Here is a 14,419-nt window from a genome sequence, read left to right as displayed (position 1 = left end):
TAATTTTGGTACAGCATATTAATCTTCTACAAATAATAGCCCTTATACCGTGATCATGATAATTCCCTTTTTATGTATTTGTAGATTATTTTTATATAAATTTATTTTATTTATGCTAAGGAAAATATGTCCTAAGTAATTACAGTTACTACTGTTTATATTCTGAGTAGGAAAACATACTTGTGCACAATTAACACGTTTTATGTGAATCAACATTATTTATTTAAACAAGATCTTTACTAATTAAACAGATAATTACACTTAGCAAGATTATTTTAAGATCGAAGGACACGTGATGTACATCGCCATTGTCCAATAGAGACACATCAATATAATCACAAACCATCTCGTCCCAATTATCAATCAGGTCTTCGATTCTCCTTGCTCCAGAGACCAATTTGCGACGCATTAAAGTCTTTGCACGAGCGATTCTTTCAGGTGAGTCATCAAAAACTGCACGGGCGCGAAATAATACATCTTTCTTCGGATGTTCAACCATCACCAATGTGTTCATCTGCTGCGTCACCTGCATAAGAACCGGGGGCTTTGTAGTCCGCGTTATATTTCCTAAGTTATCCTTTCTTTGGGCCTTTTTGAGGATGGACAGCCTAGACTTCTCCGCCAAAGATAAATCCGTGGAACTCATCGAAATAGGTGATTCTGGTGATGCTATTGCTTGCAACGTTATCTCGGCTAAATTTGGCGTTGCTATTGAGTCAGTCAGTATGGCTGCGGTTACAACCTCGGTCTCGAGCTTTGCAGGTATGTTAGCACGTCGGTAACTTAAATCTTGGAATTGGCGAGTACTCGGTGGCTCCGTGATGATTGTTGATGCTGAGCACACACAAACTTACTATTACCTAACCGTTTCTGAAGCATGGCGAAGTTTTTTTCTTGAATATAAAACACCAAACACGATAAGGTAATTAATACAAGAAAATATATGAATAAATTGTAGCAAGTGATAAAGGTATTTTTTTTTTAATAATATAAGAATTAGATTTAAATGTAATGATTTTAAAAATAAATAATAAAATTGGTGTTAATTACCTTTAGTCTGGCGAAAGATGCTTGGTAACTTATTTTTTATGCTATTGACTCTTTTCATATCATAATACTCATCATATTCTTGTAAGTTCTTTAGATTACTTTTAATCAAACCAGGAATAGGTCCACGAGGCCTTTCCATCGTCGTCTGTAGACGTTTTACTTTATCATAATCATTATCTACCGGATCCTCTTCGTTTTCCATTACTCGAAAATCTGGTGGGTCATCTCTTTCTAATACTTCACGATTTATTGTTCTGTCACGTGGTTTTCTTCTTGCTATTCTCCTTGTCGTAACTCTAAAATCAAAATTCTTTAAATCTATTCTATTATCGTTTTTCGATCGATACTTATTTATTTTATGCTCGTCTTTAATATCTAAATCCTCGATTTCATCGTTACGACTTCGATGATATTTAAAAAGTCGCCTGTCATTTTCATTGTGTAAGTCTTTGATACGGGTCCGGTGCTTAGGGAAACGATGGTTCGGTTTAAACTTGGGAATAGTGTCGAGGTCACTTTCATCAATTTCTATTTTATCACGTGGTACTTTTAATGGCCTTTTCCTCTTTTTACTCATCTTTTGCCATAGCTGATCTTCGTCTGTAGTCCCGATTTTTTCTGTAAGTTGTTCAAAACATTAATTATGTCGTTATTACTTTTATATTATAAATAGTTGTTATAGTTGTATAAAATGTACGCTAACCTTGAGGTTCTTCTTCATACTTATAATCAAAAGAAGCCGCTGCATCAGGTGAGTGGTCTGAATATTCATCTGATAAAGGTGCCGGTTCTTTGTTTTCATATTCTATGTTGTATTGCGGCATCCGAACCCCCGTGTAATCACCATAGCGGGCGGCTTCCAACGCAACCACATATGCCAACAGGACTACTAAATGCTTTGTCATTATTACCGCATCTACGATCTAATCGTACGATTCTGTGAAATACTTGAAATTCGCAACATAATTATAATAGGTATATGACTACAAATTTGACATTTAAACTTTGATCATAAATAAATATGTCAAACATCCTTTGAATATTTTAAAAACTTATTGATTATGGCTTATTTATTTGTGTTTTGACTGTAACCTATTTTGAAAAACAATAACGCCACGTAATAAAAATATGTGCTTTACATATAAAATGCTGGCTGAATTAAATTATCAAAACCTCTTGAAAAAAAAATATGTTTTGATGTTTCGGATTTGGCATACAAAACAAATTTATGAAAATGAAAAATTTTGATTTTATACAAATATTATAGAAGAAAATGAAACCCTTTCTATTTATTACAATGAAGTGATTTAACCGTACCTAATGGTTGATAATGATAAAAATAAAAAACAGGAGGAATGCAACGATGAAGCTCAAGCTAAATGGTCGTGTCCTCCTATAAGGAACGTAACGCATCCCTTGGTGAGTACTTATATTTTTACCAATAAAAAAAATACTATCATAAACTTGAACATGAAGAATTATTTGAATTTAATTTTCGGGTCCACTATACTCGAACTCGTATAAGTTGAAGCCATGATTTAAAAAGAAGAATGTCTTTCAGTAAATATTTATGAACAGTATCGGTTCATCCAAGTAATCATTGAATTTATTTGTTTTAGCGCTATTACGAGTTTACGCAGGAAGAAATCAAAGCACTCGAAGAATGTGACAAAGAGAGTTTCTATCAGCGCTGCTTACCATTCAGTTCTGTTTTTGCTGCCATCACTTATGCTGGTGTCAAAAATGGTAAGATTAATTCTATAAATATTAGCAGATATGCAGTAAAAACTTCATAGAAGTAAGAATAGGAAATTTGTTACTTGTTTATTTATTTCTTAATTTATAATTTGGTTATATGACATTCTATCCTCTTTCTTACTTCTGTGAATGTTTTGTTCTAGGTATCCTGAGAAGAAATCCGCATTTTGGTGCTGCACCAAAAGTTATGTTTGCAGCTTTCATTGGTTATTCCTTTGGACGTTTATCGTATATCTCTGAATGCGATTTAAAGCTTCGCCATCTACCCGCCGACAGTAATCTTGGAAAAATTATGCGACAATATTATTTACAGAATAATCCGGCTAAGAATTCCAAATAGTTTAGAAAATTCATCATTTTTTTCATGTCACACTACAATTTTGATTAAATTCGGGATTAGTTATGTATATACCTATCACTACACTAAATCGGGAAAAGCTTTTGAATGGACTATAGTTTTGATTTAATTCTAAATTTAGTTTTGGATAGATGATGTAATTTTATTTAATTCCTGAATAAAGAAACATTACAAAACAATTCAAGTTTAGTTTATTCTGACCAAATGCAATAATGGTATGTTGTTTTCGTTTTTCTTATTAGCAGAACGTCGTGGAGTATATTTTATATAAATTGAATATCACATTTTTTTTTCCAATTCAATTAAAATTTAATCTCGCAAAGGATTACGAGCAACTTTTTTCCTGAGGAAAATAATATACCGCGAAAGAGAACAGCTGCATTTTGACAAGCATAATATTATATAATATCAGCTTACTATAAAATATTTTTATACATTTTATTCAGAGTTTAACAATTACCATTGCCCCACATTTTGATAAATATATTACCTGTTATGATCTATCGCTAAAGTTCTGACCTCGACTAATCTTATAAGCTGTACCATAATGCTGTGAACAAATTAAACTTTCAACTCATTTTTAATCTTATTGAAATTCATTTTTATTTATTTCTGCAATAATTTTGAAGATATTTAAAAGTTTGCAACATCATTGGCGTATCAATTTCCATTGTCAAAATTCTGTCAAATGTCAGATTACATTTATTTTTATCAATTGTCATTTCTTCCGAAATCATATTTTGGGATAATCATATGAGCGAAAATTAAGCCGGCGTTTATTGAAACAAATATGACCGATACAAATTTATTTGGATATGACGATGGAAATACTACTCCTGGAGTACCGCAGGCTTCGCCGGTAAGGTTATGTTCGCAAAGTATCCCGGTAAACATTTGACCTGGTTTTAATAGTGTGATTGTTCAGGGGCCGTACAAGTTCTCGCAGGACGAGCTACGAGTACTCCAGGAATGCAATACTGAAAGCTTCTTTCAACGTTCCTTGCCTTTGGGTACTGCATTCGGTCTAACGGCGTTTTTCGGTGTACAGAAAGGTCAGGATTAACACAAATAAATATTTCTGCAGTCTCTTAATTCTTCTGCTTATGAAATACAAGAATTTAGAATTATTATTTATGAACAGATACATTTTATTTATTTAATGTCATGTGTAAGAATTATATTATATTATACATCCTATATTTCTCATAGGGTTGAAATATTTGTACAAAGGTTCTATTGGTAATCAAAATTCTATATCTGATAATATGTAAACCAGATTAATCTGCAAGAATTCCTTGCTCACTCTGCCATTACATCATTCTATAATTTAGAGTAACAGGCTTGGTGACTTAGTGAATGTAAACAATTACAAGACAAGTATCATTACAGCTTCCAAGTAGTTGGCACTTTAATATATTTGGTTGGACTAAATATTCTTGGTGGTGAAACAAATTCAAATCTTTATTAAATTCTGGTTATTCTTGCTTCACCATAAATTATAAAAGTATCTTTAACCTAACTAATTAACATGTGATATTTATTTATTGTAATCAGGTACTTTTAAGCCAAACCCTCGTTTTGGTGCTATTCCCAAAGTGACATTGGCTGTGATAGTTGGCTATTTCCTCGGCAAACTGTCTTACCAGCAAGCCTGTGCTGAGAAGCTTATGGCAATACCTAACAGTTACATTGGACAACTGTTAAGAGAAAAAAAGCAAGGACGGTCAGGGTATGGAGTTGGATTTTATTTTTGCATAAAATTGATTATTCCCAATTAAAATGTGGACTACTTGCAAAGGGAAAAGTCATTAATTAAACCAAAAAGCATTAGTATAGTGGCATAATTTTTTTCCAGTCAGTTCTTTAGTCTGGCTGCCGCTGTTAAATAACATTTCATTTGAAAGGACTTATATCAAGTAAACAATCAACATATTTCAGTCAGTTTTTTAAATAATGATGCAAAATTAAACTAATTAATGTCATTCCTAAAATCACCTTCCAGAAATCAGGTTAGTTGTTTATAAAAGATTTTCTCCTTGCAGTATCAGGTATACAGGCACAGGTGACGCTTACCATCCAATGGCTCATACTGGCTTGTCTGCGATAGTAAAATAAATTGGAAGGCATTTCATTACTATTTATCTTACAGGTTAGCCACGAAACGTGCTCCAACCATGTTTGGAGCTACATCTGACGACGTGTACTCAGATGCTGGCCCCGGTAATTCCTTAGATCTCGATACAGATCGTCCACTCTTCAATGATGACTCGTTTAGACCAGGGTCTGATTCAGGTAATTAGTTATTTAAAAAATTTATACCTTTATTACAAGTGTGTTAACTTACTAAGTGTAAAATCTGCTCATTAATTAAGACACTACTTACACTTTAAATACAACTCATAAAAAAATTGTTTCATGTTACTGTACAAAAATATTTTATGATTAACTTTATCTTTTATTTCAGGTTCGACCCCTCACACAGATAGCATACCATCAAGGCCTGTCTTGTCCTATGATGAGCTTCGTCGCAAAAACCGCACCGAGTACTCAGATTCCCGTCAAGACCCATACAAGTGAGATTAATAATTATTAAAAAAATAAACAGTATTAGGAATACATATAAATATATGTACATATATATATAATTAAATAAAATAAAAAATTAAAATGACAAAACCCAATTTAATCATTTTAAAGTTACTGTGGGTGTATGTCGTAGTCATCCAATAAAGTTAATTTTCAGCTTTATAAAACTAGAATACACAAAATTATACTTAATATAACAAAATTAAAATTCCACATTCAAGCAATACACTCATGGTTTTTCAAAAGCGATAATAATGTTGTATGTTAAATATAAAAGCTTAATCATTATTTACAACTCCAGAATGGAACCAAACACAATACCATCAGTGAGCAGAGCTCAGCCGACTCCACCCCGATCTACCTCTACCAACAAATATGGTGATACTATGGAATAATTCCTATTATCCTGAATTTTAAACATACAAGTGCATTGCTAGTAATGTAGTATCTTTAAGAATTTTCTTAAAACGACTGTTACATAATATGACCGAAACGATTAGTAAGTGGCTTGCAAACATTAGTATTAAAGTTTTACAATAGGAGATTAAAATCGATATGAAGTATTTCCTTTGCTAGTCGTACCATAGCCATTTTTGATTGGATGAAGTGTTCTGTCATCGGTTGCTTTATTGACAGCAATAATAAAACAAATATTTTTATTATGTAATTATTGCACATTAAAATATTTATAAATGTTATATCTCACTGCTGTGGCGGCTTTATCACAGCCATTTTGTGCCTTTATAATATGCAACCGTTAATAGTAAAATTGTCTACAATGTTTTATGTAAATATTTTCATAGACTGATATTAAATATACAATTTTTAAGTGTACTAAGTTATTGGTCAAATAAAACAATATATTGATAACAATGTTTACAATCTAATGTTCTTGCATTGCTACAGCGTCATATTGTTTTTAGGTTAGAAATGTGGATGTAAGGCAATAAAGTAGATAAGGGTTTACTTTTGGTGTTTTTATTTGTAACCTGTAAGGTCCTGTAATATCTTACTCAGCTGTTATACTAGAAACTTGTTTCTATTATTATGTATTATGTACAAACAAGCAAAACTATTAAAACTGTAAATTATTATCATATTTTTTATGTTACCGCACATTAGTTATAATATGATTTAGTTGTGTTATTAAATTGGAAATATTAATTCCATAATCTGATCCAATACTGATTTTATAAATGCAATGGATATAGTCTCATAGAAGGGCTTAGGCTTCTTTTTTTAATTCATCCCACATTGGTGCTATAGGTAATTTTTTATAAAGTTAAAGCACATTTAGCCAGTTATTATTGATTATCTATATAAAGTAACATTCGCTTCTGCAACATAATAATTTGAATATATACTTAGCATTGCATTCAATCTTATGGCAGTTATTTTACGAGGGGAATTTTTAAATGAAATGCACAGCTTAAATCAAACATATTTTGAAACACTTTACTACAGTAAAAAATAAACTAAACAGAAAATTCAAGTAACAAATACAACTATATAACATGACTACACTCTATGACCATCCCCTAACTTGAACAAATAAAACAATATTGCAATCAAATTAAAGCATTCACACATGATCCCTAAAAATGTGATGTTTTAAGAATCAAATAGATCAATTGGACCATGTTCTCAGAGCCAGGGAATCCAATTAATGCAAATAAAACTGTCAAAGGGACAGCGACAGTTTTATTTGTATTAATTTAACTATTGAAGTAAACGAGATTATAGTAATAAAATATTCTTATTATTAACAAAATTGCAGTGTGGTAAGGTAAACAATTTTTAAGGAATTAAATCCAGAACAGAACAGACAGGCTGTTGTGCAAAAGTGATTCAAGCCACAGAAGACACAAACCTTGTTAAACTTTATATGTATAGAACTATAATGTTAAGTATATTATTTAAAAAAAAATAATAAATTTTATTAGTCTCTGTGGGTTGGATCATAAGTGAAGAACATGGTCCAATTGTAAGGACATAATCAATAATTTAATAATGCATCTTTTAAAAACAACCTTATAAAAAGTTTACTCATGAAAAATATGAATATAACTAAAACAAGAAAATATTTTTTTACATACATGTTTCATAAAAAGTTGTAAAGATAATCTTTTTCAAATATTTGCAAATTAAATTGTTAAATATGCATTAATAGAATTATTATTTTTATTGAACTTAAATTAAATTCATAAAATATCAGTCGAGAAAATAAAATATATTGTATTCATCTATAAAATAAAAATAATCATTACTATCTATAAAAAATATTTTAACAAAATTTATATCACCATTTATAAATTGACTAAATGAAGCTGTTTACAATCTTTCCTCATACAAATAAATTTATATTTCATATAACTAGAAAATAATATACCATGGGATGATCATAATATTATTCAACATTTTTAATAATAAAAAAGTTAATTATACATGCAAGTTGCATGTCTTAATGTTTAATTCGGATATTATTCACACTTTACTTTTTTAATTAAATATTGTTTTGTATTGATTATTATCATTATAGATGTGATAATCAATTGATAAAAAAAAAAGTAAAGTTTGAATAAATCATGATTAATTTCTGATAGCTACATTTATGTAGCATTATTTTGTTAAACATAATAAAACATAATTATAATTTATATCTTACTAAATACCCATAATTACACATAAAATTAATCGAAGACATAATGTCGCAATTTAATTTACTTTAATATAACATTTACTAAAAGGCCTCTTCACATTCCCGTTCAAACCCGCGATCCATGAATGTAGAGCAGTTCGCACCCTGTTTTGCTCAGCAACAAAGGACGTGCAAACTATTGTGTCAATTATATTTTTGCGAGGGTGGCCGGTGCAAAAGCGAAGCACGTTTCGCACCGCGGTAAGACCCTTTCGCTTTTCTACTCTCGCAGGTTTGCGAGAATACTCGAAAAGTGCGTGAGATCGATCTACAATCCAGCTACGCCGTCGGTTCCCACGCGAATGTAGAGGCTTAGAGGCCTTAACATTGAACGGGCATACCTCAGATTATAAAACAAAAGGCAGAAAGAGCGCGCGGAACTCTATATTTCGGCCACCATAGCAAATAAGAAGATAACGACTAGCTTCCATCAGGCATCAACAATTCGGTTTGAGTGGGAATGTCTGACACGCATACGCATAATTTTACAGCGCTGTAGAGCAACACGTTCATATGCGGATCCCAAATTTTACTTTTCACGCGCTCCATCTTTTGTTTTATAATCCGAGGAATATACAATTAAAATAAAACAAGCTGATTAGTTACAAAAGTTATGGCAAACCGAAAACTTTGTATTCCTAGTCACAACTTTTTAAAAGACAACACATGCATATTTGATTTTAATTGTTAATTATAGAACAGAGTTATGTAAAAATTTGTAACTAAATACAGTATATTTTACATTATAGTCAGCAATATGTCCGAGATATACAAATTAAATACCATACCTTTTTAAATATGAGTTTGTTTAGGTTGAAAAAAAATTAAGGTTATGTTTTTGAAATAGTTAAGAACTTAATAGGTACGTCAAAGTCAGATATAATTTAAGTAACACAGCAAACGAACAGATTACATAAAATTGCTAAGAATTAGTGCGACACTTACTCCTACTAACATTTATGAACATTAAATACACAACATTAATTGGGACAACCACATGTTATAATTTCATTTCGAATCTACAAAATAATATAATGCTTCCACGTCTTAGAATAAGAAACTAATATGAACAAATATATTTTTACTGTAAATCAAATATATTCGTACAAACATATATAATTTACTCGTAATTCTCAAAGTTTAAGTATTATTATAAACAAAACGTTTTTTTTTTAAATGGATAATACAAACTACAGTAGTGTTGCATATCGATAGTCCACTATCGATAACTATCGATAGACTGTCGATAGTTAAAGTGTTAGCGATAGTATCAATAGTCTATCGATAGTGTTGTCACGTGTCAATACTATCGATAGTATCTATAGCTCGCCATGAGCAATCGATAGTATTGATCAAACGATACTACCGATAGTACTATCGATATCCTGAATAGTTTTCGAGGTCAACTATCGATAGTCAAACTATCGAGAGTTCTGCAACGCTGTTACAGATCATAAAATTATATTATTATACGGTACATAAAACTTAATGTAGAATGGCTGTTATCTTAAGTGCATAAATTATTGTTTTTTTTTTAACTTTTACATTAACTGTTATAATTATTATGATACTAAAATTTGATTAAATCAAATACGAAAGTATTATATATTTATATTAATCAAAAAAAAAAAACTAAAATAATTATATTTCATAAATATATTAGAATAGTACCAATACTAAGCGAAATGTTTTTGAATTTCAATGTATTTTACTCATATCATAATTATTAAAGCTTTAGTTACAACTTTCGAAGAAAATGTGCACGTAAAGAAACATTCTGAGTCAGTTATGTAAAATTCTTGATCCAATAATTTTTCATAATGTAGTAACTAAAATATTTAGTATAATACGGTATAATAGATTTTTATTTTATGAAATAATGTAATATAAAATAGAAATATTAAATACAGATTTATCGAGTCTTAGTGCCGGTTCTAAATCACAGAAGTTTAAAATATAATAATTTATTAATACAATGGACGTTTTAATAGCAAATATTGATTGTTTATAAGAAAGTGATATAGATGTCATAACTAAAAATTTAAATCATAAAACATTGATTTTTTTTTCCATGAGCTATGATAAAAAACATTGTTTGTTTTTTTAAATTTATAAATATATTTAATTTATAATTTTTTAGTTTTAAGCTCATCTTGGTGTTACACCAGCATAAAATAAAAAGAGTAAAACTTTAGTGATGTACCCATTACACAATTCAAAAATGATCATAAATAGTATATGAAAAATTTTATTTTAAATTTTAAATTTGGACTTTTTACTTGTAAAGCTTGATAAGTCTTAGGGGAGAGAAAAAATATATCCGTATAGAAATACATTGTATATAGAATAGTTAAATATAAAAATCTGTTGACAGACGTAAATTTTTTAAATTATCAATTTTGGATATCCAAAAAGGTTAACTTAATATATATATACATATATTATAATTTTAAAAATAACAGCACATCGCATGACCGTCACAGATTATTTAATTTAAGAAACATTTATAAATCAATTTTTACATATATATTTTAGTTAAAGTTTAAGTTAAAAGGTCGTATAAACATTTTAAAAATTGTATCGGCCATGCGATGTGCAAAATAAATGTAAAACGACCTTAACAAATAAACAATTTGGTCCAATTAATATAACATTATAGACAAACTGCCAATGTCTGAAGTTAAATGAAGTAATCTGACTAAATACTGTACTCTCATTGGTCGTCTATTGCGTTCCCAGTTAACTTCGACCAATGACCATTCTGTTTAAAGTCAAATTAATTGATCTAACTGATTGGCGTTTCAGAAACTAGTCATAAGAGATAGATTTAACTGTAAGAGAAAGAGTAACGATATTTCATTAGTTAAGGCCTGTTTTACATTAGAAATAAGTAAAATATAATCAAGTTTAGAGTAATTATCAAAACTTAAAACAATATTGCTGTCTGATAGAAAGATCAACGAAAAATTGACTTAGGAAATTACTCTTGAAAGAGTGATTTTTTAAGGTAACGGCCAAGGTAGACCGGAGAAGTTGACCGGACCACCTAGTCCAGCATCGGCTTCTAGTAAACTCATTATGACTGCCATAGCTGCTTCTCCATTACCATCAAGACCCAGAGTCGGGAGTGGTGGGGATGTTGATGGAGGACTGGTGGAAGATAAGCCATTCACCTCTGGTATGGGTGATCCTTCAGCTCCGACGGAGCTAAGCGGGACGTTGTTCCGTACTTGGTTGTTGTAAGTTGATATATCGACTCCCAGAAAGTTATCGCCTAGCGAACCCTAGAAAGATTTGGATAGTGAATATTGTGTTGTATCTACATATTATTTTAAATATACACTCTTAAAATATACATACTAGCATTTCATAGTTTAAGTTTTGAAGCGAATTTTGAAAACGATGGGAGAAGTTAGTTTTGCTACTACGATTAAATACTGAACGCTCATTGGTCGGATATCGCATCAACGGTTTCCTTCGACCAATAAGACTGTTCACATTACAATCAAATTAGTTAATATGACTTCGACCAGAGTTTTAGAAACTGGTAGTCAATAATGTCTTGTCGATTTGTCCTTGTTAGAAAAAGTCGTGTCTTTAGAAACTTATCAATTTATAATAAAATTATAATTTCCTGGAGATTTATTCGATGATGATTTATGAAGAAGAGATGGATCACACAAATGTTGATCCGTAATTCGATACTCATTTATATTACCTGACGTTCGATAATAGAATTATGCGGTAGACCCAAACGCTATCAGAGGAACACATGCTGATGGTCATCTTCAGGTAGTGTCGTGAACATAATGTCAAAGGTTTCCATCTGCAAGACCTTATTCGTTTTATTGGATTTTTTGTACTTTACCTGCTTGGAAAGACTTCTAGAAGATAATTTATTTCTTATCATCTCTGAATTGCCAATTATATCCTAGTGCGTTCCAACTAACCGACGAGTTAATCTAAACTATAATCATATATATAAATTTATCTCATACTTGTGGTGTAAACACCGTATCTTGCAATAGATCTGCCGAGAGCTCAGGTGAATAGTCCGAGGACGATCTCCTGAGCGCCTCTTCGGCTATTGTGGAGCCTATCTTGTGTGACTCGATCTGTGAGTCTATCAACCGCTGCATTTCGACATCAGCTTCTGAAAGCGTACTATGAAGTTGGTCCCAAAATGGCTCGCCTGCAAATAAACGAACGTATGGACCAAAGGTGTCGATCTTACATACGTCGTTATGTGCAGTAAAAAAATAAAAATAACAATAACACTGTTAAATAAAATAAAAATGTGGTGAACTGCATACGAAACAAGAATTAAAAAAAAAAAAATAATTAAAAATCGAACAAACAATTAACCACCAGTAGTAGTAGATCATTGATTTGCATTTACATATATATTATAGTGCCAAATCGTCGATGTTGACGAAATACAATAATGGCCACAAAATTAATACAGCCATGAGTCCCGCTAGGATTTGTCCCGTGTATTTTTTATGTTTGTTTGTATATATAGTCCCGCAAAAACAGAACAATGAGGCGATTATATTCAAGGCTTCATACTTGGCATTTAAAAAAGATTTGATATCAACTTAATTAGTTGCATTTCAATTATAATATAATTAAATATGAACTTATTTCTTAAAACATACTGTAACTTAAATTAGAATTACACTAATATGGAAATAGTAAATTGCATTACATTTTTCAAAGCGAATGACTAGATCGAATCCGGATATATAGCACCTAACGCGTGCCTCTTTGAATAGTTAGTGGTAGAATTATCCTATTCACCACACACACATGTATAATGGAACGATAAAATGTTCAATATCTTAGTGTCTTCGTCCATCTATCTGTTTATATATATATATATTGACATGAATTAAAAATATTACCACTGATCATGAGAAAATGTGCAAGAGATATACAAAATAATGTCACACGTTTCACCAGGCTGAATTGGAGCAGCGTGGAAGAAGAATCTTTTAAAAACAACTCAACTGCAACAGCGTACCCCAAAAAAAATAACTCAATGCCCACCTGATCTTTGTCAAATTCCGTTCCAAGCCTTTGTTATAACAAACCGTGCTGACCAAAAATACATGGGACAAGAGAGTGAAGCCAGGAATTCATATGATATTATCAATAGAAAGGGAGAACAGCAAAGCGACAAAAAGGTAATTTAATTTTAAAAAGGAAAATTAATGCTTCATTACCCAAAAGTAGCAGTTGATGACTATATAAATTTGGGGTACAAGTTAAACATTAAATCGTAGTACTTCAATATGCACAATTGCTGCGTATAATCAAACGATAGTTTAACTGTTGTACGTACTGTGCTTGTATATGTCGAAGAAACTGCAGTCCTCTAGTAGGGGTTGCACTTGCTCGTCTGTCACCAATGTGTTATTAGCGACGAGGCACTCGACGTCTTTTGTCCATGGATTCCTGGAAACGAAGTCATTGTATCGGTTAATTATTAAGAGAATGAGATTTTTTTTCTCCAGTTTATTTATAGGAGGTTTTATAACCTTGTTAATGTTAGTATCATTGGAAAGGTCTTTGCCTAATTTTGTTGTCTTTTTAAAGTTCCATATGGTACAAGTAGATAATTTATTTTGACATGTTTTCGGAGTAGTTCTCGGTATTTACATAGTGGCTGATGGTTTTCTAGTATCCCTTGAGAATGGCCACCGCAATGGAAATTTATATGTAATTGTAAGTTGATTATTAAAAAATATATAATAGTTTACCTGAAAGGCTTGAAGTGAGTCTGGATTCTTGCATATGTACCATCTTTACGCCGGAAACAATATGGCGGTGTCCGTAAAGCGTCACGCCTCAGAAGTGCGGATTTATGGGTGCGAGCGACCGCACCAAGTTCTGCTGCGCTAATGTATTCATATAGACTTGTGCCTAGAAGCTCTTGAGGCAGAAAACCCAACGCCAGTGTCACCCTG

The 14,419-nt window shown here is 31.2% G+C and overlaps 4 protein-coding genes across 7 annotated transcripts in view; 2 read left to right on the top strand and 2 right to left on the bottom strand.

Annotated features, from left to right (window-relative positions):
* Positions 1–216: 216 nt before the first annotated feature.
* Positions 217–2,042, bottom strand: LOC135194657 (uncharacterized). The gene is made up of 3 exons (XM_064220396.1): positions 1,754–2,042; positions 1,051–1,668; positions 217–834 (listed from the first exon to the last, which is right to left on the bottom strand). The coding sequence occupies exons 1-3, from the start codon at positions 1,953–1,955 to the stop codon at positions 224–226; spliced, it is 1,431 nt and encodes a 476-aa protein (XP_064076466.1). The 5' UTR covers positions 1,956–2,042; the 3' UTR covers positions 217–223.
* Positions 2,043–2,257: 215 nt separating this feature from the next.
* Positions 2,258–3,345, top strand: LOC113404097 (OCIA domain-containing protein 1-like). Its single transcript, XM_026644858.2, has 3 exons — positions 2,258–2,469; positions 2,670–2,796; positions 2,952–3,345. The coding sequence occupies exons 1-3, from the start codon at positions 2,371–2,373 to the stop codon at positions 3,146–3,148; spliced, it is 423 nt and encodes a 140-aa protein (XP_026500643.1). The 5' UTR covers positions 2,258–2,370; the 3' UTR covers positions 3,149–3,345.
* Positions 3,346–3,847: 502 nt separating this feature from the next.
* On the top strand, positions 3,848–6,718 carry LOC113404137 (OCIA domain-containing protein 1-like). The gene is made up of 6 exons (XM_026644916.2): positions 3,848–4,025; positions 4,092–4,218; positions 4,721–4,895; positions 5,316–5,458; positions 5,631–5,739; positions 6,054–6,718. Exons 1-6 carry the CDS (start codon positions 3,957–3,959, stop codon positions 6,145–6,147), a joined length of 717 nt encoding a protein of 238 aa, XP_026500701.1. The 5' UTR covers positions 3,848–3,956; the 3' UTR covers positions 6,148–6,718.
* Positions 6,719–11,010: 4,292 nt separating this feature from the next.
* Positions 11,011–14,419, bottom strand: part of LOC113404101 (protein cycle) — a 97,140-nt gene continuing 93,731 nt past the window's right edge. For all 4 annotated transcript variants that reach the window (XM_026644862.2, XM_026644861.2, XM_064220539.1 and 1 more), the window contains 4 exons: positions 14,213–14,416; positions 13,795–13,907; positions 12,449–12,603; positions 11,011–11,734 (listed from right to left, as the gene is read on the bottom strand). In XM_026644862.2, the coding sequence (XP_026500647.2) occupies positions 11,453–11,734; positions 12,449–12,603; positions 13,795–13,907; positions 14,213–14,416 (754 nt within the window). In that variant the 3' untranslated portion in view covers positions 11,011–11,452. The remainder of the gene's footprint in view (positions 11,735–12,448; positions 12,604–13,794; positions 13,908–14,212; positions 14,417–14,419) is intronic.

Source organism: Vanessa tameamea, chromosome Z, assembly GCF_037043105.1.
Source record: "Vanessa tameamea isolate UH-Manoa-2023 chromosome Z, ilVanTame1 primary haplotype, whole genome shotgun sequence".
In the NCBI taxonomy this organism is placed as follows: Eukaryota; Metazoa; Arthropoda; class Insecta; order Lepidoptera; family Nymphalidae; genus Vanessa; species Vanessa tameamea.
The sequence above is the reverse complement of the archived record's forward strand: the minus strand, read 5'-3'. Positions and strand labels throughout refer to the sequence as shown.

What these genes read in the sequence shown, in the direction of transcription:
- LOC135194657 (XM_064220396.1), bottom strand. Translation starts at nt 1,955, where the DNA reads ATGACAAAGCATTTAGTAGTCCTGTTGGCATATGTGGTTGCGTTGGAA. An exon ending in GTATGAAGAAGAACCTCAAG is followed by an intron (nt 1,669 to 1,753) that starts GTTAGCGTACAT and finishes AACAACTTACAG; the next exon opens with AAAAAATCGGGACTACAGAC. An exon ending in CATCTTTCGCCAGACTAAAG is followed by an intron (nt 835 to 1,050) that starts GTAATTAACACC and finishes GTGTGTGCTCAG; the next exon opens with CATCAACAATCATCACGGAG.
- LOC113404097 (XM_026644858.2), top strand. Translation starts at nt 2,371, where the DNA reads ATGGTTGATAATGATAAAAATAAAAAACAGGAGGAATGCAACGATGAA. An exon ending in GGAACGTAACGCATCCCTTG is followed by an intron (nt 2,470 to 2,669) that starts GTGAGTACTTAT and finishes TATTTGTTTTAG; the next exon opens with CGCTATTACGAGTTTACGCA. An exon ending in TTATGCTGGTGTCAAAAATG is followed by an intron (nt 2,797 to 2,951) that starts GTAAGATTAATT and finishes GTTTTGTTCTAG; the next exon opens with GTATCCTGAGAAGAAATCCG.
- LOC113404137 (XM_026644916.2), top strand. Translation starts at nt 3,957, where the DNA reads ATGACCGATACAAATTTATTTGGATATGACGATGGAAATACTACTCCT. An exon ending in GAGTACCGCAGGCTTCGCCG is followed by an intron (nt 4,026 to 4,091) that starts GTAAGGTTATGT and finishes GTGATTGTTCAG; the next exon opens with GGGCCGTACAAGTTCTCGCA. An exon ending in TAGACCAGGGTCTGATTCAG is followed by an intron (nt 5,459 to 5,630) that starts GTAATTAGTTAT and finishes CTTTTATTTCAG; the next exon opens with GTTCGACCCCTCACACAGAT.